Below are 23,785 nucleotides of genomic sequence, written 5' to 3'. Positions count from 1 at the left end.
GTATCACATATCAAGGGCTTACTTCTTGCAATCCTATGGCCACGGCGTGCGAGAATATAACCTTTGAGATATTCGAAATTATTAATTATTAATAAATTTAATAAATAATCATATCATTTAAAAATTGTAATTGATGTAATTAGTTAGAAACTTGATTAGTGTGTCTTACATTGGTAGGTTATATCTTTGATTGTGTGTACCAATATTCATTTATCACCAGTCTTTTGCGTTTTGTGTTAATATATATATAAATTTTGTACATAAATAAATTTTTATATTTATCTATTATAAGGCAAATTTTGTGTGTATGGTACGAAATCATATTGGCTAAAAGAATTCAAGGTATAATAATAAGTGGTGATCAAATTGTCAAGGTGTCCAAATTATTGGTTTACTAAATATTTGCCGTATTTTAACGGCTGGAGGCACTGTAATATTTCATCTAAGGGAAAGGGACACGCCCTTTATAAATAATATATATCCTTACATAAACCACCACAACATAAATTTGGAGGCACTGCTGAGATCCATAGAAATCGTACCATAACACAAAACGCACTGGTGATTGTATATTTGTACACTTTATCAAACATATATTTTGTATCAAAATGGCATCCAGTAATCACGGATCCACCTCTTCCAAGCATAACGAGGAAAATATGGCGGCTCAAGGCATTGAGCAGGAAGTTATGAAGCCAGCTCGGAAAGCTGCCGGTGCTTGGCAGAAGTATGTTGAAAATGAAGTAATAAATTATCTCCGCAAGAAATTGAATTTGGGGGATAGCAATAATGAATTTGTGGATGAAGAGAAAGAGCAGGCTATTAGCACCTTTGAGGACCTGTTCAACCAAAAGGGCCAGGTTGTTGGGTTTTTAATAGCATTTGCTGGAGCAGAAAGTGATAGAAGCCGTGACAGACTTCTCCTAGAAGCTTGGCCCATGTTATGGTTCATGACCGCTGGAGCTGCCCAGCGGACCATGACTCTAAGGGAAGAGTTGTCAGAGGCCCGCCTCTTGTTAGAAAGCAAAAATCAGGACATTGAGTCTTTGAAAGGGAAGCTTGGTCATGCCGGTGTTCGTTTAGACGAATCCGAGAAACATTATGATAGATTAGTCGGAGACTTTCGAAGTGCTCAGGACCTATATGAAAGAAACTTTCAGGAATTAAAACAACTTCAAAAGAAGTATCAGGACTTAAAAGATGAGGTGGAGTACTTCAGATCAGAGAGGTTATCTCCTGTCAAAATTAAAGTTCACCCAGGGGATAAGCATGACCAGTCAGAACTTACCTTGATAAAATCTGAGCAGAAAACTCTGGAGGAGCAGATTATAAGGTTGACGGCCCAAATAAATTCTGGGGTCCAAAGACGGACCAACCCAGTCAAGCCAGAGGCTGATGAGCGGAGATACCCGCATCACAGCGAAGTATCTGATAGTGAGTCAGGGTCAGAATATAGGTCACCTCCTAAGCTTTCAAGATACACTCCAGAGCGCTCTGAAGAAAAATATGAGGTTTCATATAGGCAGGAAGGGAAATCCCAGGGGTCATTCAGGAGATATGACACCCCAAAGGTTATTAAGTTCCTGAAGGACACTGTTCCTATGTTTTCTAAGAAAGGGTCCCTTGAGATCACCGAACACATGAGAACATATGAACAGACGTTAGAGATTCTGGGCATTAGAGATGACCACACCAAAATAGAATTGCTGCCATGGGTGTTTGAAGAGAAATACCGGCAATTCTTTGAGACCTTGAGGGCCTATTCCAATCAGTCCTGGAGAGAGGCTAAACATAAGTGCCACATGGAATTTGGGCCTTATAAAACTGTAACCTCTGCCAAGGCTGCGGCCTACAATTTAAAGTGTGGTCCTCACCAAAGCCCTGCAGAATTTCTGGCTGTCCTCAGAAATGCCTATTTCCTGGCTGAAAAGGATCCCAATCCTAACCAGCCAGAATTCAAGACACTATTCTATGAAGCATTACCTGCTTACATAAAATTGGGACTTGCAAAGGATTACAGAAAGGGATGCTCTCTTGATTGGTTGGTGAGAGAGAGTGACTATTTATTCTCGATCCAACAGTCCAGTGAGGGCGGGATAAAAAGAGAACCTAAAAATAGCCCCAAGATAGTAGCAGCCACTACCGTCTCCCCTCCAAATCCAAATTTGCAGGCAGAGAAGAAATCATATGCGGAAGTAGTCCGTGGGGGTAAAACCAATGGTTCCCCTAGATTTGTACCTCAAACCCAGCAAGTGAAGGAGGTCCATAACTTTGCACCCCAAAACCAGTGGGTGAGAAAGGATAGACAAAAGCCAGGAAACTACGGTAGTGGAAGTGAGAAGAATAAAAAGTATGGTAAGGGTCAGTACAGTGAGGAGAATCAAAGGAGTCAATGGTATCCTCAGAGGTTATATTATCCTCGCCAAAACCAACATGGGAACTTTTATGGGAACCCCAATTTCAACAGGCCCCATAATTACAATAAGAATCCCAATTTTAATAAAAACTCCGATTTCCAAAGATTTCCTCCACGCCAAGAACACCCTCAGGCTCAAAGGGGGGATACAGTACCCCAGGCTCCCTTTAATAACAGGGAGACCCCAAAACCTCAGAGAGAACAATGGCGTCGGGATCAGAGCAGTAGTTCTGACTCTGAGTCTCATTACCAGTCTCGTCCAAAATACAAGCGCAAGTATAGGAAAAGGGAGAATCAACAGAATGACTCCTCTGAGCGTATTGGACAAATAGAGGCACAGGTCAGCAAAATGGCTGAACAAATGGACAGGCTTGTCACTCAATTTCCATCCAATCCTTTTTTAGGAGCAGCTCCTGTGACCAACCAAGGGTCACAGAATTAACAGGCAACCAAGCCTTAAACCAACAGGGGAGGACACTGAGTCAAATGACAGGAGATGTGTGCCCCGTCCCTGACACGCCTACTAATGGAGAAGCTAGTTCTCAGGCAAAGGGGGACCAGTTGTTGGTTATTAATGATTCTCCTGTTATTCAGTGTCCATCTATTGCCCCTAATATAGTCGCGGCATCGGAAGTCATCAGGATTGACAAGCCAGACGGAGCGCCAACTTCTAGTTGTGCTTCTGTCTTGAGACAGTCCAAGAATCCCACCAGGGAGGATAAGGGTGATGTGTCCACCACATGCGGTGAGATAAGAGCTAGTCATAGGTTATTGAAGGGCCCACAGATCTTCAACCACACTAATTTCATGTGTGAGCTGACTGAATCTGATGGGAGATATTATGCCACGGTGCAGGTGCAGGATGCCAGTGATCTTTCGATTGTCGGCTTAATAGACACTGGATCCCAAGCAACCATCATGTCACAGGAACATTTTGACAAAGTGGCGAATGTCATGCCCACCAAGCCGAGACTTAAAAGTTTTGACAGCTCATTGATTGGTGTAGGTGGAGACCCGTTACAAGTCATGGGTACCGCCTGGCTTAAATTGAAACTGGGTAATAAGGAACTGAGACACCCCATCATCATTGCCAGTATCTCCCAGCACCACATGATAATTGGGATGGACTTCCTAAAAAGGCTGAACACCATAGTTGACTGTGTGAACCAAGTCCTGTGGTCACAGGTAAATACCCCAATTAAATATGGGAAACTTAAAACTCCCCATTCCCGACAACACTGCCACCTGGTGGAAGAAAGGCCTGGATCATTAGAAATCCATTTCAGGAACAGCCAACTTCCTGATGTAACGGTTATCAAACCTGATGACCATAACCCTATCAGAAGAGATGAGGAACACATTTTTAGAATTCCCCAAGATAAAATAAAAGATATTTCCCTCCAAGATGACATCCTTACGATATCTTTTCATCAGGAGGATAAACCAAGAAAAGGGGGAGATCATACCCAATTCTTGACAGGTATTGAAAGGGTTAACAGCGACTTGTTTATCCCCATCCGGATAAATGGTCTTAATAGGTCAAAATATGCCAAACTAGATTTGAGACAGGAACACAGCTTTGTAAGCCATGGGCTGATAAAACACCTAACCGAAATGGAAATGATCCGTTTCTCCACACCTCAGCGTCATTGGATTTCAGACTCCCTTGATGACTCTGATGATCACAATTCAATGGCTAGGTGTCTCTTAAACGTCACTGTAGGAAACAAAACAGCCACCCATATGTTCCTAGTCTTGGATAATCCCCAAACTAAAATTTATTTTGGCAACGATGTATTACATCGCTTTGCAATGCAAGTTGACCTAATTAATGACTGTTTATGGAGTCGACTAAAGGGGGACCCCGAAAAATACCAAAATCTGGACTTAGCTTTAAAATCCCAGCAACCGATGCCTTATGCTGTTGAAGTCCAGGTAGCCCAGAAGATTACAATTCCTAAGGGCATAAATAACTTCATACTCCCCATCCAAGTTAAAAAGGGACATAGACTGAAGGGGTCAGATGCATTGGTATGCCTCTCCCATAAAATGAAGGGGGAGGGACTGAACATTACACACACGCCCCTAGTCAACACACATCAATCCCCGATGTACATTTACATACATAATCTGTCCAATCAGGACATCGTCTTACCCAAAGAGACCCTTATTGGTCTAGCGGTAGAGACTGAATATTATACCTTTGGGGTTACTAACCAGGTGATTGGACTCATCCCCGATGAATATTTGTCGGAGGAACAATTAATTGAACAAACATTCCATTCATTACCAGAGGGTATTTTCACCATAGAGTCCATTTATCCATTCGATTCTAAAGATGGCACCTGTCGAATCGAAGAGACATCAATTGTCTTTGATCACCCAATCAAAGAACAAGAGTACCCCAAAGAACCTGGATGGCAGGAGAACACACACACACATCACATACCCAATGACCTCACCACAAAACTTGAAGAGGCATATGAGATAGGTCAGCCGGAAAGCTTTCCTGGATTCAAGGAGTTAGTGGAAGAGATGGTGGCCCTCGCCGACGCGTGTGCCAGTGATCTCGACCGACAATTGCTCCGAGAGCTTCTCCTTGAATTCCAAGAAATCTTTGCCAAGGATTCTTACGATTGTGGGACTACTGACCTACACATCGCTAGGATCCAAACAGATCCAGATGCCCCACCAGTATTCGTAAGACAGTATAGGTTACCATTAGCTTCCTATGAATCTCTAGCTGAGATTATCAGGAAGTTACATGAAAGGGGTATAATTCGGCCCATCCACAGCTCCTACAACCACCCGATCCTGGGTATTTTAAAACCCAATGGACAATGGCGTTTGTGCGCTGATCTCCGTCAGCTGAACAAACGTGTGTACATGTCAGGATGGCCTGTCCCATACATAGACCAATGTCTAGCCCAGCTCCAAGGATCCCAAGTTTTTACAGCCTTGGATTGTGCACAGGGGTTTTGGACCATTAAGGTGAGCGAGGAAGACCAATACAAACTGGCTTTCAGTTTTGGAAATCGACAATATTGTTGGGTACGAATGCCTTTCGGATTCATAAATTCCGGACATGAATTTGCTGTGTTCATGCACAAGGCCATGCCAGACGCCTTCGAAAGGGGGACGTTGGCATATGTGGACGATATCCTGATCAAAAGTACGGATATGGCCAAACACATTACAGAACTTCGGCATGTCCTGGGCCAATTAAAAGCAGCAGGAGTAAAACTGTCCTTACAAAAAGCCCAGTGGTGTCGCACGAAGGTAAACTTCCTAGGCCATGAAGTTACTGCTGAAGGTTTGAACCCACAAAAGAAGAAAGTTGAGGCGGTTCTGAATTGTAAAGTCCCTACTAACCTTAAAGAATTGAGATCCTTCCTAGGTATGGTAAACTACTCGCGTAAGTTTATTGATAATTACGCCGAGATAAGCAAGCCACTGCTTCACCTACTGAAGAAGGATGTCGAATGGTCGTGGGGTAAGAAACAGGAGGACGCCATGAAGGAATTAAAGGAACGTCTCACACAAGCCCCGTGTCTCGGATATCCCGAAGGGGGTAAAAATTTCTATCTAGAGACAGGGTTTACGCAGGTAAGTATGAGTTCTGTTCTTTACCAGAAACGTGATGATGTCAGTAAGGTGATTGCCTATGCCAGTAAAACTTTGTCCCCGGTTGAAGTAAAGTTCAGTGACTGTGAAAAAGCTCTATTGTCCACCGTGTGGGCATTACAGAATTTCCGCAGTTACATTCAGGGAGAGAGAATCATTGTTGAAACGGCACACCAGCCTTTACAGTATTTAAAGAGTGAACGTATCAAGGGAGGAAATGTGTCTAATAGCCGCATCACTGCTTGGACTTTGTCTTTGCAAGGGTGGCCTCTTGAAATTCGGTACAAACAGAACAAGGAAAGTCCAGTAGCCCAGGGCCTAGCCGAGCTCCATGATTGTTCCGCAACTACGCCTACTATGGAGGGCCCGGACACTGACTTTCTGGAAGAACAACTGTTCTCTCCCTACAAGGTTTACGATGAAGAATACTGTAAACAGCTGCCGTGTGTATATGTGGATGGTTGTGCTTTTCATCACAAGGATGGGGAACAGCTCCAACTAGTGGCAGGTATTGGAATCGTTTGGACCCAAGGTGTCACCCCAATTTCTGTGGGATACAAACTTGGACCAAAAAGCAGTCAGGTTGCTGAACTTACTGCAATTCTTAGAGCAGTTGAGATGGCTATAGAGTTCAACATCAGAGAGTGTGCCATCATAACCGATTCCAATTATGTCAGGAATAGTTTTGTGGAGTATTTCCCTAGGTGGAAGCGAAACAACATGAACAAGAGTAATCACAAACCCGTGAAACATGGTAAGCTCTTTTGTCACATCGATGAACTGGTAAGGTCCAATGATCTCACCCTGCACTTCAAGAAGACCAAAGGCCACTCCAAGGTTCTAGGTGCCGAGAAAGAAGGGAACGATCTGGCCGATTCTCTAGCCAAGGAAGGGGCAATCACCGGTGAACTGTTAGACATTGATCAATTTTTAGGTACCGTACAGGTTGAAGCTGTCACCAGGCAACAGGCCAGAACAGCTGGTGATCCGAATGCATTACAGTGGAGTCACGATTCTCCTAGTGAGGATTTAATTACTGCCCAAAAAGAAGACCCAATAATTGGCTTGTTTTATAGTCATATAGAAAATCCCAACCAAAATCCCATAAATAAGGAAGTATATAGTGGGAAGGAGGATTTACGTATCTTAATGAAATCCAAATCCCAATTCTCTTTATACCAGGGATTGTTGATACGAACCTCAAAGGGTGGCGTACAACAATGGGTCGTCCCACTTAAATTTAGAGGTTTGATGCTACAGCATGCCCATGATGCTCCCACTTCCGGTCATCGTGGGGAAAAGATCACGTATGAGATCCTGCGGGATTATGCCTACTGGCCTCATATGTTACGTGATGTGAAGGAATACTGCCAAGGTTGCCTAATATGTCCCCAATTTCAACCTACCAAGCCAACTCACAGAGCACCTCTCCAGAAGAGGGGGATATGTATGCCTTGGTCAGACCTTCAGATGGATTTTATTGGGCCAGTAACAAAATCTTCACGAGGAAATCGGTATATGTTAACAGTTACATGTTTATTCACCAAGTATGTCGAATGTATACCAGCACCAAATAACAGCTCCGAGACATGTGCTGCATTGCTGATAAATCATGTATTTTCACGTTTTGGTTTACCTCAGAGGATAGAGTCTGATAGAGGATTGCACTTCACTAGCGAAGTGATGGCCAAATTGTGGAAAATTTTGGGGGTTAAAAGGAAATTGCATATCGCCTATCGGCCAGCCTCTAGTGGTGGTGTAGAACGATACAATCAGACCATCGTTAATGTCCTTAAGAAATTTGTTAAGGAAACAGGCAAAGATTGGGATGTCAAACTGCCACTGGTCCTGATGGCATTGAGGGCTACTCCGAATACAGTTACAAAAATGTCATCTTTTGAACTGATGACAGGTAGACGGATGGTACTGCCCCAGCACTTATTGTATCGCACTACAGATCAAAATTTGATCAATGCTACCACCACACACCAATACATAGAGGATTTACGTAAACATCTGCAATATGCTTTTGCCTTTGCCCAGCGAAATTTGGAAAGAGCTGCAACTAGTGCTAAGACATACTATGATCTCAAAACCTCCAAGAAGGAATATGAGATTGGTGACAAGGTCTATCTATACAACTTTGCAAGAGACCAGATCAAGGAACGGAAATTCCTTCCATCTTGGAAAGGTCCGTTCTCTATCATTGATAAAATCTCTCCGGTCGCATATAAATTGCAGGTTACCCGGTATGGTGAAATCAGTGATAGATGGGTGCACATCAATCAATTACGTGCTTGCCAGCCGAAGTCTCAATTGCAGTTGTTGGAAGACTGAACCCACCAATTCCTATCTGGAGATATTGAGATCATTATTAAATTTCCTTTAAACATATAATTCATCTTTTGCCTTACAGGATCCAGTAACATAATTTTATGTATATCCATTACTCAAACTGTTCATTTTAATAATTTAGAAAGGAAGGCCCAGACTATGACCAGACCGGCGATCGGAGGTGTCAATGACCGGACCCTAGAAGGAAGCTATAATGTCCTGTGGGAAAGACCAGATGCCAGAGATCGACCCGGAGACGATAACCTGATGTCCCAGGCCACCAAGGGCCAGTCCAGAGGGAAAGACCCGCCTAGGAGACCGTCTAAGAGACCTGTCGTGCGGAGGACCCATGGACCCCAAGGTGGATGTGCCAGGCCAGGCCGGCCTCATCACAAGACCAGGATCGTCATCGGAAGTGTCCATCTAAAGACGCCGAGTCAAGTTGAGGAACAACCAGCATGACCGCTGCCATTTTATTATCGAAATTTTTTTTTTGAATTTCATTCCCTTCACCAGAGAAGACGAACGATCACTCTAACCCAAAAGTCCCACTCATGTTTTTCGATACAGACACCCCTCTACGCGTGCCTATACCCCAAAAACAAAGGGGGATTTTGTTGTGGGCTTTTGTATCATGTCTCAAAAATATGACTTTTATCAAGACATAATATTATATGGCAAACAGATCAGCATAACCGGATGTTAAGAGTTAATTTTGTCTTGGTTGAACCACCAAGAATTCTAGTTAAAGAACTGGAGAGAATGGGTGAAGGGATTGTTTTTCTTTCCTCCTAGAGACAATACTACTTTGAAGTTCTAAGGGTGATCAAACACCATTATTCAGACTTCAATAAGCAGGTAAACATATACAAGGTCTGGACATGACAATAGAGGAACCAAACTGATTGTCTGAGAGCTTACCCAAACCTTGTAGAGTGTGATGAACCAACAGACCTCTGAAACTATTACCATATACTATTGTTCACCAAGGGTGAAAGCATTAACAATTGTTTACCATGAGCCCAATACAAGGGCCATGCAAATAGAGAGTTTTTTCCCTACACAGAGAAAAATGTTGATTCTGAAACAAAGGGGTGAAATTCAGGACATTTAAGTCTAAAAGTTCACTGTATATCATTACAAAAATGTATTACAAAAACAGATTATAAATAAGATGTCATAGACTTTAAACACCACTAAATACTCAGCAATGGGAACTATATATCACTAACTTGAGTATTGAGATGATGGGAAGTAAGATGTATTATAAACTAGCATTAGTTACATGTCTTATCAGGAAACAAACAGGATGGTACTTCAAGGAGGAATAACCGAATATACACCTATATTCCATGGTCCCTATTTAGAATAATATAGGTATCACTGCTATATCTGGAAAGAGCCGTATATTTTATTCCTGAAATTACCTGAAGATTCCACCCAAGGTATGAGTCATCTCAAATACTCACATTGTTCTGTGATACATGACCGCCACCTGGCGGGCAGGTGAGAAATAGCTTATGTACACACATTTCTCAACTAGCCAATCAGGAAGCCTGGTGGGAAGGTATCTTAGAACAATGGACTAGTGGATATAAAAGCCCATGTGCTTTAAGAAAAAAGGAGGAACCCTCATAAAGACCTCATGGAAAGACCTGACATCTGAAGAAGATCTCTGCTGAAATAACTACTCTTCCATCTTTTCAAACTTCCTAAAACTTTAAACCTCTAAACTTATAACTTCCTACATTCTCCCCTATTGAATCTATCACTTGCCTATATATCAGTCTAAAGGCGTTCCACTGCCAGCTAAATCCACGGGAGAGTTGCCTAGTCTGAATTCCGGGTGTGGTGAGATATTTATTTGATTTTTGTATTAATTATTTTCTCTGTTGTGTGGAATCATAAAATTACCTTAGTGTATTACAACAATATTGGGTAGTTAGATATCTGTAGTCAGATACTGTGTTACTGTTAAAAAAAACTGTTTATTGCCATATTATAAATTTTTCCATATTTCATAATTTATTGAATATTAATAACCAGAGTATCACATATCAAGGGCTTACTTCTTGCAATCCTATGGCCACGGCGTGCGAGAATATAACCTTTGAGATATTCGAAATTATTAATTATTAATAAATTTAATAAATAATCATATCATTTAAAAATTGTAATTGATGTAATTAGTTAGAAACTTGATTAGTGTGTCTTACATTGGTAGGTTATATCTTTGATTGTGTGTACCAATATTCATTTATCACCAGTCTTTTGCGTTTTGTGTTAATATATATATAAATTTTGTACATAAATAAATTTTTATATTTATCTATTATAAGGCAAATTTTGTGTGTATGGTACGAAATCATATTGGCTAAAAGAATTCAAGGTATAATAATAAGTGGTGATCAAATTGTCAAGGTGTCCAAATTATTGGTTTACTAAATATTTGCCGTATTTTAACGGCTGGAGGCACTGTAATATTTCATCTAAGGGAAAGGGACACGCCCTTTATAAATAATATATATCCTTACATAAACCACCACAACATTTATAAGTTTATTGTAGTTTGCATTAAAAGACAGTACAGTTAAAATATTGGGAACAAAAATAATGTCCCCAAAGATTAAAAAAAAACACATCAATATCTAATACTGGATAGGAAAGCAGAACACATTTAGCTTTCATCTTCATACCCATTGGTCCTGATGAAGCAATTCCATTGTGAAATGCGTTAACATCTGGATTTGGACAAGCAAATCTATCACACTGCTTATTAACAATTTTGTGTAATATATATAAATGAATATAGTTTTATAGCCTAAACAGCGCCTGCCCTTCTTTGAGCCCTGCTTTTCCTGTTTTCACCTCCAGGGGTGATTAGCTGCAAGGGAAGCCCTTTCATTACTTCGGCCTCCAACCAGGTGCATGACACAGGGCCACCAGAGGAGGTAATTTGGGCCAGTTCATCAGGAACCACATAGTATATGGCAAGCTGTGGTAGATTTACTAGTGCTACTCATCTCTCAGAAAATCAACATTTGCTAGGGTTTATGGAGCCTCTGACGTCTGAAAACCCACAGATACCCCCTGGCTCCTATGGCATCATTTTTTTTTTACTTTTGCTGCCAATAAAATTACAAAAAATTGGAAATGATAGTCATTGTGTGCATACTAACCTAGAATGAGACTGTGTAATGATCAGTGAATAATAACAGAATATGTAGATAATATACAGTATCTGTAGAGGAGATATTCACAGAAAATGTGTTTAATATTTAAAATACTTGAGTTGATTTAACAAAGAAATAAAAACTATTCACTTAGCAAACTGGATGTTCATTGAACTTAAAACATCTATGGTCACAGCATACACTTTAATTTTAGAACATCAGCATTGTAATAGTCATACAAACAATAATTATATTTAACAATCCAATATAAACTTATTTGGAAAATGGAAAATCTCCTTTCATGTTGCGAGTGCTGCTTCTTGGATTCCATGCATGTTTTGCAGCTTCTCCTCGGCTGTTTACTTTTGATTTCTAAGAACTACATGTAACACCCTCCAGGTTAGTTAAATAGCAGTTTATTTTATTTTTCTAGGAAGAGGCTGAGTAGCAGTATGGGATGAGTCAGCCTGTCAGTGAGGCAGGAGTTCACCTCAAGACAGGCTAGCAAGGTTCCAAAGGCCAGAGCTTCTGGAGCTTCCCCAAGTCTTCAAAAACCTAAGAGCTTTCTGAAGGAGGGGTGCAGAAAGGGAGGAAACCTGGATCTGCATACTTGAGGAACCTTGGCCAATCCCTTGGTGGGAGGCTGGGCATGGTGACGAAGGCAAACCTTAAGTATAGGAGAGCCTGGGTGGAATGGAGCAGTGTTGGGTGGAAGATGGAGTGAGAGGCTGGGAGGGGCCCGGGAGGGGGGGCTTCCTACAGGCAGGTGCTGGAGAAGAGGCTCTCCACTGTACAACAGTATCCAAGGGAGGACAATCCTGAGCAGCAGGAAAAGAACCAGCCTAGCAAAAGGCCTAAAGGCAGCCACCAACCCAATGACAGTGTGAGTACTCTTACATCCCCTCGGCCGGATAAGGGGAGAGTGTAGTCAGGTGGAGAACCCAACTAGATTCTCATCCATGAGAACAAAGGACATCCAATCAGCTACACTCCAAACAATCCACTTTACTGAACCAAGAGAAGACCAATACAGACAGTGGAAATACAGTGGGGGACTGGCATGTAAACACATTTCACGCTAAAGACAGAGCTTATTCATTATATGGGGTAAGCAGCACACGAGCTGGGCTAGCACCTACAGGAGGATTTGTGCTTGGAGATTGGAAGTCTCTCTACCTTGAGCAGCAGTAGACATACATGTAGCTTCTCATACAGGACTGCTGTGATAGTTTGGCAGTTTCTGGGCCCCCTTGCCAAGGGAATACCCTCAGTGAAGCTGGGTGAAGAGGAGAATTCATCTGGGGTCTGAGGAGGTACACCAGACAGCTGGAATGCTCTTAAAGGAGAGACTATTTTGTCAACATCTGTACATAATTGCTAAGGAGTACATCCTCAAGTTTGCAGTTTTCTTGGGCATCCCATGCACCCTAAACCCCATCCAAGTCAGTAACCCCTTTAATAAAATCACAAAACCAAGCACAAGAACTGTTTACTGACTCTGAATGCACTGTGTGGAAGAAAATGCATGTTGCCTGGCTGTGCAGAGCTGTAGGGGGACCCAAAACTCAGCAACACCTAAGGGGGTAGTACTACATACATACCCCATGGAACCTTGATGTCTGCAATGAAATTAATAGGAGTAGAATAGAAATAGTTGAAATACAATGTGGAAATGGATATATGATTTTACATTTTGACCATAGAAATGCTTTAGTGGATAAGGGGGGAATTTAAATTATTATTATTATACCAGATTTATGTATTGCCAACAGTTTTCACAGTGCTTTACAATATAAGGGAGACAGTACAATTACAATACATTTCAGTACAGAAGGAATAGGAGGGCCCTGCTTGTGGGGCTTCCAATCTAAGTAAACCAATCATGTTTAAACAAAAATCCATGAACCATTGGTAAATTAACCTCAGTTGATGAATTTGTCAAGACATTTTTTTCAGAATATTTTGAAAATGCAAACTTGAGATTTTTGAACAGATGTATAGCAGTTCTTAAGTGAAAAACCCTCATTTTGATCAGCTACCCTGCTATAGTCCAGTTTGTTTTAGTTTGCACATCAGCATATGATACTTTACATAATGCCACTCACCATGCCTTGATCCACCTTACATACAGGTTTAAACCTTTGTATTTACAGTAAAGCAAATAACGTATGTAATTGCACCAGAACATCTGTCTGATCAGAACTTTAGAGGATAGGTTCGCTTTTTGGAGCATGTTACATGTTGTACCTATATTTAGTGTGTAAAGTGTAATACTCTCCAGGTCTGCACCCCTCATGATAGTAGGTGGGGGTTCCACTCCCTTCTGCACCAGCTGTCACTTTTCAAAAACAGCCCACAAAGTCACGTCATTCATTCATTCACAAAAATCTGTGAACAAATGAACTACAAGTCTCTGTCTGTAGCAGACAGCTTGTACTTTGCATTAAACCAAGGGCACCATGAGTGATCTTGTAGTTCATTGATACTTCCTCAAGCTTTGTAACTATCTGCCAGGGGCGGACTGACAACTCATTGGGCCCCCGGGCAATAGGGGATCATGGGGCCCTGTGTCCTTGCCCAAACTCAAAAAAGCCTATGCAAAAGGTACCAGGAGCATCTCATGGGGCCCCCTACTAACCCCGGGCCCTCGGGCAGTGCCCGAGTTTCCAAATGGTCAGTCCTCCCCTGCTATCTGCCCATCTGGAGGTATGGTAGCTGGGTGGAGTGTAGCATTGATGTCATCACGCCTGCCGGTGAGAGCGTAGCGGTTCTGAGACATGTTGGATTATTTTTTATTATGTTTGTAAATACCTGTCTTTCTTCAATAAAGTGGTATTTGTACTGCATTATGGGGTCTGTTCTGTGTCTTTTCCATGCTGAGTTTTAATCTTTGGAGATCAGGAAAGGCTGTTCTTGTGGGGGAATGATTAATCCAGCCGCCCAGCAGGGATTGTATGAAAACCATTAAGTGCTATTAGACATTTGTGATTTTGGGGTCTAGTAATTTGGTAAGCAGTTTGGTGTGCTGCTGGAGGAGCACTGAATGGGTTAAATGTACCGAAGAGTCTCATCTTTTGAAGATGTGTCATTCACACATTATAAACATTATTTAATTTGCCACTTATATATAGTACATTGAACATTGTCATTCACAATATGATTATGGTGATATGGGGGGTTTATGTGATATACAGTGAATCAAAGCACATTTTTACCCATAACAACTTGATAAAAAATAATGTACCGGTACTTTAGCAAGGAACATACATTCCGCTTGAATAATTATGCTACTAAAATTAGTGTGCACTGTAAGTTGCCTCCAGCATTGTTCCTGTTTCTTCTTGCCGCCTGACATTTTGTTGAAGCCCAAAGCCCCTGAACAGCATTAAATCTTTAGGCTGTCAGCAGATTGGTATCTGCACATTTGGCACAGTGCCTAAAAATAGAGAGTATCTGAGCATGTGTAGAGCATGATGAGGCAGTGTATTACTGGATTTTGAACAGTATAGGCACTTTTTTTTAATGTTTTACATACTGTAGCTATACCTGCAAAAGAGGCCAGCATGAAGTGACCTAGCAGAACTTTCTGACTAATGTTGCATTTTAAGCTGATTGCACAATTTTGAGTTTACGTTTTAAAAAGACAATTTAACCCGGTTTGTTTATAAATGTTTTTGAATTATTGCACAATTTTGCATTTATGAGTGTGTTTATATACTGTATGTTTTATTATTATTTTTATCCAATAATAATGAGTACAGCAGTTTTATATATACAAGGGATAGTTTGAGATCTTTGGCACAATTCTTTTCTTTGTAAGCTGGAGGTAGTGTCAGCAGGAGCCTGACATTGCACCTGTGATCTACTGATGTAATGCTTTGCAGGCTCATCAGAAAAAAATAATAAATGCACATTTTTTCCCCTGACTTTAAACCTACTGATTGGGCATTTGGTATACCAGGGACATGTACTGTATAAGATTATTATTCAAATATTACACTGCTCCATTTTACTCCATCATTAAGCCGTCAATTAAGTTACCCTTTACATCTCTTAAACCAGGGGTATTAAAATCCATGAAGGTCCAGTCAGTTTGTGTGAGGACTCAGATTCTTCACATCACAACCCCCTCTCCTCTTATATCTCAATTCCATTCTTACATCAGTATCCTCAGCCCTCCCGCATATCACAATCCCCCTTTACATCACCCCCCATTTCCTTCACAGCAGTGTCCTCAACCCCCCTTCAGATCAATGCCCCCCCCCTTACATCAGTGTCCTCCTCTGTTCTCATTTACCTCCCCCCACAGTACTGTCCTTCTGTGCCCCCATTTACCCCCCTCATCAGTGTCCTCCTCTACCCCCTTCACTCCATTACAGTAGAGTCCTCCTAAGCCCTCCTTCACTCCCCACATCAATGTCCTCCTCTGTTCCCCTTCACTGCCCACATCAATATCCTCCTCTGCCCCCCATCGCTCCCCACATCAATGTCTTCCACTGCCCCCCTTCACTCCCCACATCAATGTCCTCCTCTGTCCCCCTTCACTTCCCACATCAGTGTCCTCCTGTGCCCCCCTTCACTCCCAACATCAATATCCTTCTCTGCCCCCCTTCGCTCCCCACATCAATGTCCTCCTCTGCCCCCCTTCGCTCCCCATATCAATGTCCTCCTCTGTCCCCCTTCACTCCCCACATCAGTGTCCTCCTTCACTCCCAACATCAATATCCTCCTCTGCCCCCCTTCGCTCCCCACATCAATGTCCTCCTTTGTCCCCCTTCCCTCCCCACATAAAAAATCCTCCTCTGCCCCCCTTCGCTCCCACATCCATGTCCTCCTCTGCTCCCCTTCAATCCCCCCCACACAAGTGTCCTCCTCTGCCCCTTCACCTCCCTACAAAAGTCTTGTCCTTCACATCACCCCACTTATCCTTCACAGCCGTGTCCTAGGACCTTAAGTCCCCTACTTCACAAGGGCACACAGCAAAGTAGAGGGTGGGAGGCACAGTAGCACTGGACAGAGGCCAGGAGCTGCTGGAGCTAACTGTTCATATTAATAAGCTGTAGATGGTTGCCTGCACCTCCCAGTGACAAATCAGCTGCCGGTTAACTTGGGAATTTCCCATTCCGGCCTTATCTCCAGTGATGCTTAGCTTCCTGTCCTCCACTCTGCGGTTGAGGGTGGGGAAAAGAGCCATCTCCTAAGTGGTGACCACCGTGGTCGGGATTGTACAGTGATTCCATTTGGATCCAGACTACAGTCAGCCATTTGGTGATGTCTGTCGTAAACTATGGGGTTGACATACTAAAGGCAAATAAACTGTGCACTTTGCAAGAGCAGTTGCTCCAGAGCTTAGTAAATGAGCATATGCTTTGCTGACTTCCCTCATCCAATCATGTGCAAGCAAAAATGCTGTTTTTTCTATTATCCTTGCAAGTGATTGGGAATTCTTTGCAAAGTGAACCTTTACTTCATTTACTAAACTCTGGAGCAACTACTATTGCAGAGCGCAACTGCACTTTACAAAGTGCACAGTCTAGTTGCCTTTAGTAAATCAACCCCTATGTCTTAAAGTATGAGTAATTTAAGCAGATTAGCTGATATTCTTCCAGAGTTTTTTACATCCATTTAAATATACTTTTTCTTACTAGTGAGCTTCCTTAGAGCTTTCTTTACATCTTTATTTCTAAAACTATAAATCAGAGGATTCATCATTGGGATAACAGCAGTGTATAACACAGACAAGGGTTTGTCTTGCTTAAGCAAATAATGAGATGAAGGCCTCATATGCATGACTAGGACAGTGCCATAGAACAGAGTGACTACAGTTAGATGAGATGTACAAGTCGAGAAGGTTTTTCGCCTGCCAGAAGAAGAACTTATATTAAGAATGGTAGATATAATGAACACATAGGAGACTAGTGTCAGCAAAAAAGCCGGAAGAGCTACCACTGAGCCAACTACGTAGGTCAGAATTTCAATAAATAGTTTATCATCACAAGATAGACTGAGCAACAGTGACAGATCACAGTAAAAGTGATTCAGGATAGGTGGTTTACAAAAAGGTAGCTTTGATATGACCACAGTGTGAGCTAGTGGATCTAGGAATCCCACCACCCAACATATAATGGCCAACTGTAAGCAGACTCTTCTCTTCATTAGAACTGAATAATGTAAAGGTTTACAAATTGCAACATAGCGATCATAAGCCATAGCTGTTAATGAAACAAATTCTGTACAGGCCAATGACATAAATACATAGAGTTGTGCAATGCAGCCAGGAAAAGAGATCGCACTTGGGCCTGTTATGAGGATGGAGAGCAGCTTGGGCTGAGTAACTGAAGAGTAAGCTAGGTCAAGGAATGAGAGATTGGAGATGAAAAAGTACATAGGACTGTGCAGTTCTGGATTCATACAAATAACAGTCACAATAATGAGGTTTCCCAAAACAGTGAGAAGATATATGATGAGAAATATGAGAAACATTGGTGCCTGGGCACCTGGAGTATCAGTCATTCCAAGAAGTAGGATTTCCATGCCATCACTGCTGTTGTAGGTCATCACCATCTCAGGCACTACTTTGTATACTCATTGCAAGAAGGAAACATAAATAAGAGAAACCTATAACAATATTTGCTAAGAATGAGCAAGGATACATTGTAATATACAGACAATAATTTTGAAGTACTTCTGCTAATTTGAGAGGCGGTGGCCTAAAATTTTCAGTCTGCAACATGAAGTGCTGCTAGCATAGGGAGAAAACTTATCAGCCTCAGGTCGCTTAGACATGCAACCACTCAATGAAGTTGGACAAGAAGCTCTTTAACCTTAAACTACATGGGAGGTTCTTTATTGTTAGAGCGGTAAGGATGTGTCAGGGGGAAGTGTCGATAATTTAAAAAAATTTGTAGATGGGCATCTTAGCAAGCGCAATATACAGGAATAAAGGAAATGGTAGTAAGTACTGGCAGGATCTCCAGGTAAGCAACATATAAAAATAATTTATTTAAAATGATAAACGCTGACATAAAGCTGCACCTGTTTATCTTCAGCCTTCTCTCCTACACAGCCTTCTAAAGAACACAGTTTAACTGGCATTTCTCAGGTGTAATCTGACACCTGAGTGGAGGGAACAGACACCCCCCCTCTACACAGTCCTATAGGAAAACATGCATGGCTGAGGCTGTCAATCATATGCCATGTGCAAGGAGGTGGTGGGTGGTTTGTCACTAAAGATTGCCTGGTGTCTGGAAAAAACTGTAAAAAATTACTCATGTAGATGGCAGAGGAAGGAGAGAGCACAGAGAAGCCACATTAGGTGCTATGAGCTAAAGATGGCCATAAATTAATCAAACTTTGGCTGGTTCAGCAGGGACCAGCCTAAATTCCATCAATCAACTCAACAGTCAAACCAGCCTGTTAGATTTTTTTTGCATACAGGTAATGGCTATAGCCGCTAGCAGTAATCATTGTTTTCAGGTGGCAGGGAACGCTCCAATACAATAGTACCACAGGAGGGATTCCCCATCAACAGATTTTCTTTCCTGCAACCCATGGAAAAAAAATTAATCATCTATGGCTTGCCTTATGCAAGCACACACTATTTGGGGAATGAACTAAGCTTCTTGCACGAATATAATGGCCTAGGAAGTTGTAAGAAGTGGCATGCACCACATTATCAGAGCAGATAGGCTCCTAAATCAATCAACCTCACTGTGTGACTACACGCCCATTATGGGTGTAGGAAAGCACTATGGTGCTTGCATGCATCAACGTGATGATGTCACCTTGCTAGTAGTAGATGTTAAAACAGCGTTATCATGTGTAGGTGTATGACTTTGTTTTGATAATTGGATCTTAAGGCAGGGAAAGTGAGCAGTACCTAATCTATAAACCGAGTTCTAGAGTGAGAACATTTTAATTTACTACTTTTTACAACAATCGCTATCATCATTACTGCACGTAATTCTACTGGCAAACCCTTAAAATTTTGTGACACATAGAGACAAAAGGTTTTTATTAGTTGTACATTTACAATTGAAAGTGTAACTAAGGCTACCGATTTAACATTTTCCCAAAACACTTACATTCATGCCACAGTTTTCTGTGGTTTCAACCGAACTGTGAAGCCATGAAGTGGCTGGTATCAAAGCTGATCACATGTTCAGCACCATGGTATCTGCAGATGAAATGAAGGCTAAGATAGCATCCTCCTTATTGGAAGTAGTGGTTAGAAAGGTTTAACTGCTTCCCGACCACCCTCTATCAGAACAACTGCTACAGGGCGGCAGGGCTGCGCAAAATTATGTATATATATATATATATATATATATATATGATTTTGTATTTTACGGGTAGGGGGAACACAAGTGCCCTACCATTGGTGGCTTCAACTGTCGGTCCCGGCCAGTGATTCCCTAGGTACATTGACCGGGGAGAGACCTGTATGTGAACAATACAGATTTCTCCCCTGTCAGCTCCAGCACACTGCTTTCTAAGGCTCTGCATAGCCGAGCTATACAAAGCAGTGTGCTTACAGTGTAAAGCATAGCACACAGTAAAATACACACATCGCACAATTAACCCTTTGATTGCCTTGGATGTTAACCCCTTCCTGCCCAATGTCATTAGTACAGTGTCAGTGCTTTTTATTAGCACTGATCACTGTATTAGTGTCACTGGGGATGTCAGTGGCAATTAGTCAGTTCCCAGTGTCAGAATGCCCGCAAACAGTCCCACGATGAGTTGCTGATCCCCGCCATTACTATCGTCAGTCTTTTTTTGTTTATATTGCAATAAAATAAAAATGCAGAGGCGATCAAATACCACCAAAAGAAAGCTCCATTTGTGGGAAAAAAAGAACATCAATTTCATTTGGATGCAGTGTTGCATGACTGTGCAATGGTTAGTTAAAGTATCGCAGTGCCATAATGCACAAAAAATGGCCTGGTCAGGAAGGGGGGTAAATCTCTGGAGGGTTAACCACAAGAGAGGACTATGTGTGTAGACTCTTTTCCTCCCTTTCTCCTGTCAACAGTGGAGGGGGGGGATTGGTAAAACAGAGAGAGGACTGGACAGGAGGATCATGGGACATGTAGTCCCCAGAGACAGGCTGCCCACTGGAAATAATTAAGGAAGAACTATAGCCCCCACCAAGCTTTGTAGCAGTAAGGAGGACAGAACCAGATTGTTCCGGAAAAAGTTTTCCCCTCAGTTCAGTGCTATCCAGGCAGAGTGTGTGAGGGGAATGTGTTGGAAGATGCTATCTGAGGGAAAGAGTGTCTGTGCCAGTGAAAGTCCACTGCTGTGTGTGGAACTACCAGAGAGTACAGAGCATCAACCGTGTGCGGAGGAACATAGCCGCTGCCAGGGTACAGACCTGCTGTGTTGCTTACCAGTATTGCCATGGGTAACCTGGAGTGAGCAGACTCCTGACTGGGGAGAGGAATCAATGCTGCTGTGTCACTGGGTCTGGTGAGAGGGCCTTGTGGCACCTATTTGTTACCACAGCTAGAGACTGAGCCATTAGGAGCTACCTACCAGCTACCTTGTAGCTCTAATACTGCCTGCAGGCCTTATTGACTGCCTTAAAGCGCACCAACGGTTACCAGGCCCTCAACGCTTAGCCGGCTGAAGAAAAGACTACCCCCTAACAATTACTGCCCTGAGGCCTTGTCCCTTTGCTTAGCGAAAGAGGTACCTCTTAAGAGATGCTGTACCACAGCCAATCCCCAAAAGATCCAGCATACATATAATTAATGTTTAATACATACAATTCATTTTAATAAGCCTGTGTGCATGAGGCCTAAGACTGCAGTGAGCTACAGAGTTACTATATAGTATATACTGTATATAAGCAAGTTTGCCTGATACAGAGACATGAGAATCAACCCTGAGTCAAGGGCTGCCAAGTCCCCTAATTGTGCCATAAAAAAATTGAGTTTCTGCTCTATTAATGTAATGGATTATTACAATATTATATACATGTTTGTTAGTATATTATATCTGCTCTTTTTATGTTAATGTAGCTGCCTCAATTGTCACACAGTGATGAAAATTGTACAGATCAACTGAAGCGTGTTGGTGATCTGTGGCTAAGATTTTGAGACCTTCATTGGTGTATGTTTTAGTACATGCCCAAAAGTCAGATCACAGCAGAATGAAAAAAAGGATTTTGGAGAAGGCTGAGAAGCTACTTTTTTGAGTTGAGAATACATATATTTTTTTAAACCAGAGTTTAGTGCCACTTTTACCCGTCTCCCACCCGCCATATAAGGAAATGATGGATGGGCGGTGGTTCTCTTATTCTGGGAGGATGTCCCACTCAAGCTGCCCATGTGCGCCCCCGCGGCGATCGGTGGTGCGTTGTGTTCCTGGGATACAGCAGATCGCTGATTGCAGTAAAGACTCCATCATGTGATCAGCTGTGTCCAATCACAGGTGATCACATGTAAACAGGAGATGCCGCTTACCAGTGCCAGTCACTGCCATCAATCGGTGCCGCCTAACAGTTCCAAGCAGTGCAGCCCATTAGTACCTATATAAAGAGAATGACAGGCGCATAATTCAGCAGTCCATGTATCTGTAAATAAATGTATAAGTTCCAATATGGGCAAAGGCAATCCAGTATGCACTAGGGCAGGCCGCGACGGAGTGAAGCAAACTCTGCAGTAGAAGAAACAAATGACACATTGGGATGCGCCGCATTTCTAGCATGAGCGGGACCAGTGTCGGGCCTGATGAAATAGCGCGCCGGGCGACACTGGTTCTGTGCATGCTCAGAAATGCATTGCATCCCGATGACGTCAGATGCCCAACATGACTAGCTCCGGACATATTGGATAACCATCCAGGCTTCACAATCCATGCCTTATTTGATGCAGTGCCGCCTGCTGACCAATCAGGGTTCACTCCTCTCTGGAACAGCCTTTTACATCTGGCGACAGACGTACTACACTACATCCCTATGAGCCTGTATTTACTGTTCAGATGTGAGTTGTAAAACTTACCTTCTTATTAAAATGTGTCACACTGTTTAAATTTAGAGGTGCTGTGTTCTTTGTTGTTTCCACCCATCAGTACCGCCTGCCAGTGCCATATATGAGTGCTACCTTTCAGTGTCCATCAGTGATGCCTGTCAATGCCCACCAGGGATGCCTTCAATGCAGCCTATCAGTGCCCATCACTGCAGCCTCATTAGCACACATCAGTGACGGAAAACGTTTACAAAATTGTATAACAGAAACTAAGAAAAAACTTTTTTTTTCCAAATTTTCAGATTTTTTAGTTTGTTTAGCAAAAAAAAAAAACCCAAGTGGTGATTAAATACCACCAAAAGAAAGCTCTGTTTTTTTAAAAATATAACAATTTTGTTTGGGTACAGTGTTGCATGACCGCGCAATTGCCATTCAAAGTGCAACAGCATAGAAAACTGAAAATTGGCTTAGACAGGTAGGGAGTAAAAGTGCCCGGTAGGCAAGTGATTAAGAGACCCTGTATATTTGATATGGTCAACTTATTACATGTATGCAAGCTCTAAAATATCACTCTCAGTAGCTTCATCTAGAGCATCGCTTTGTGCCGCCTAAGCAGATTTATCAGTGCTGCTCATCTCTCAGAAAATGAATACTTCCTATAGTATTGGAGCCTCTGACTTCTTGGGGTCCATAGAAGCTCCGCCCCTGGATCCTTCATTATCAATTACTTACTCCTGATGTAAAAAAAACATCAGAGGTGAAAGTCCTTGTGAGTGTACACTGACCTACCTAATTACATGTTTAATATATAGCGGCTTTTACATCTTGTTGCCAGCAGGAAACTTTGGAGAGCATGGAGAAAGGAGTGGTTGCAAAGAGGCTGCTGGAGATCAAAAGCACTGAGATGCAGCAAAAGATAAATAAATATTGAAAACAGTTATCTTATATCAATAATTTATGATGAACAGTTCTATGGCAAATCAAATGCCATTCATTCAGGTGTATGAATTTATGTTTGATGCCCCCAAAATGCTGAATTTTTTCTGCATTCTACTGTCCAGAATATCAATCTATTCTGGCCATTGGAATACATTTATGCTCACACGCAGACACATGCATAAATATTTGTAAGCTCTTCTCAAAATGTAGCTTTGATGTGTTTTTTTTTTTTATGCCTGTAAATACTGCGCTTGGCATGTAGATCTAAATGCCTGATGTGCATGGCAATATAAGCTGGCATAGTGCTGCATTTACAGCAACACTGA

General features: G+C 42.1%; 1 protein-coding gene across 1 annotated transcript; it reads right to left on the bottom strand.

Moving 5' to 3' along the window:
• Positions 1 to 17,172: 17,172 nt before the first annotated feature.
• Positions 17,173 to 18,111, bottom strand: LOC149450094 (olfactory receptor 5A2-like). The gene has a single exon (XM_089692384.1). The coding sequence runs from the start codon at positions 18,109 to 18,111 to the stop codon at positions 17,173 to 17,175; it is 939 nt and encodes a 312-aa protein (XP_089548510.1).
• Between the last annotated feature and the right edge of the window lie 5,674 nt (positions 18,112 to 23,785).

Source organism: Staurois parvus, unplaced genomic scaffold (assembly GCF_062004578.1).
Source record: "Staurois parvus isolate SC_StPar_1 unplaced genomic scaffold, SC_StPar_1.0 ptg000583l, whole genome shotgun sequence".
Classification (NCBI taxonomy): domain Eukaryota; kingdom Metazoa; phylum Chordata; class Amphibia; order Anura; family Ranidae; genus Staurois; species Staurois parvus.
The sequence above is the reverse complement of the archived record's forward strand: the minus strand, read 5'-3'. Positions and strand labels throughout refer to the sequence as shown.

What these genes read in the sequence shown, in the direction of transcription:
- LOC149450094 (XM_089692384.1), bottom strand. Translation starts at nt 18,111, where the DNA reads ATGGTGATGACCTACAACAGCAGTGATGGCATGGAAATCCTACTTCTT.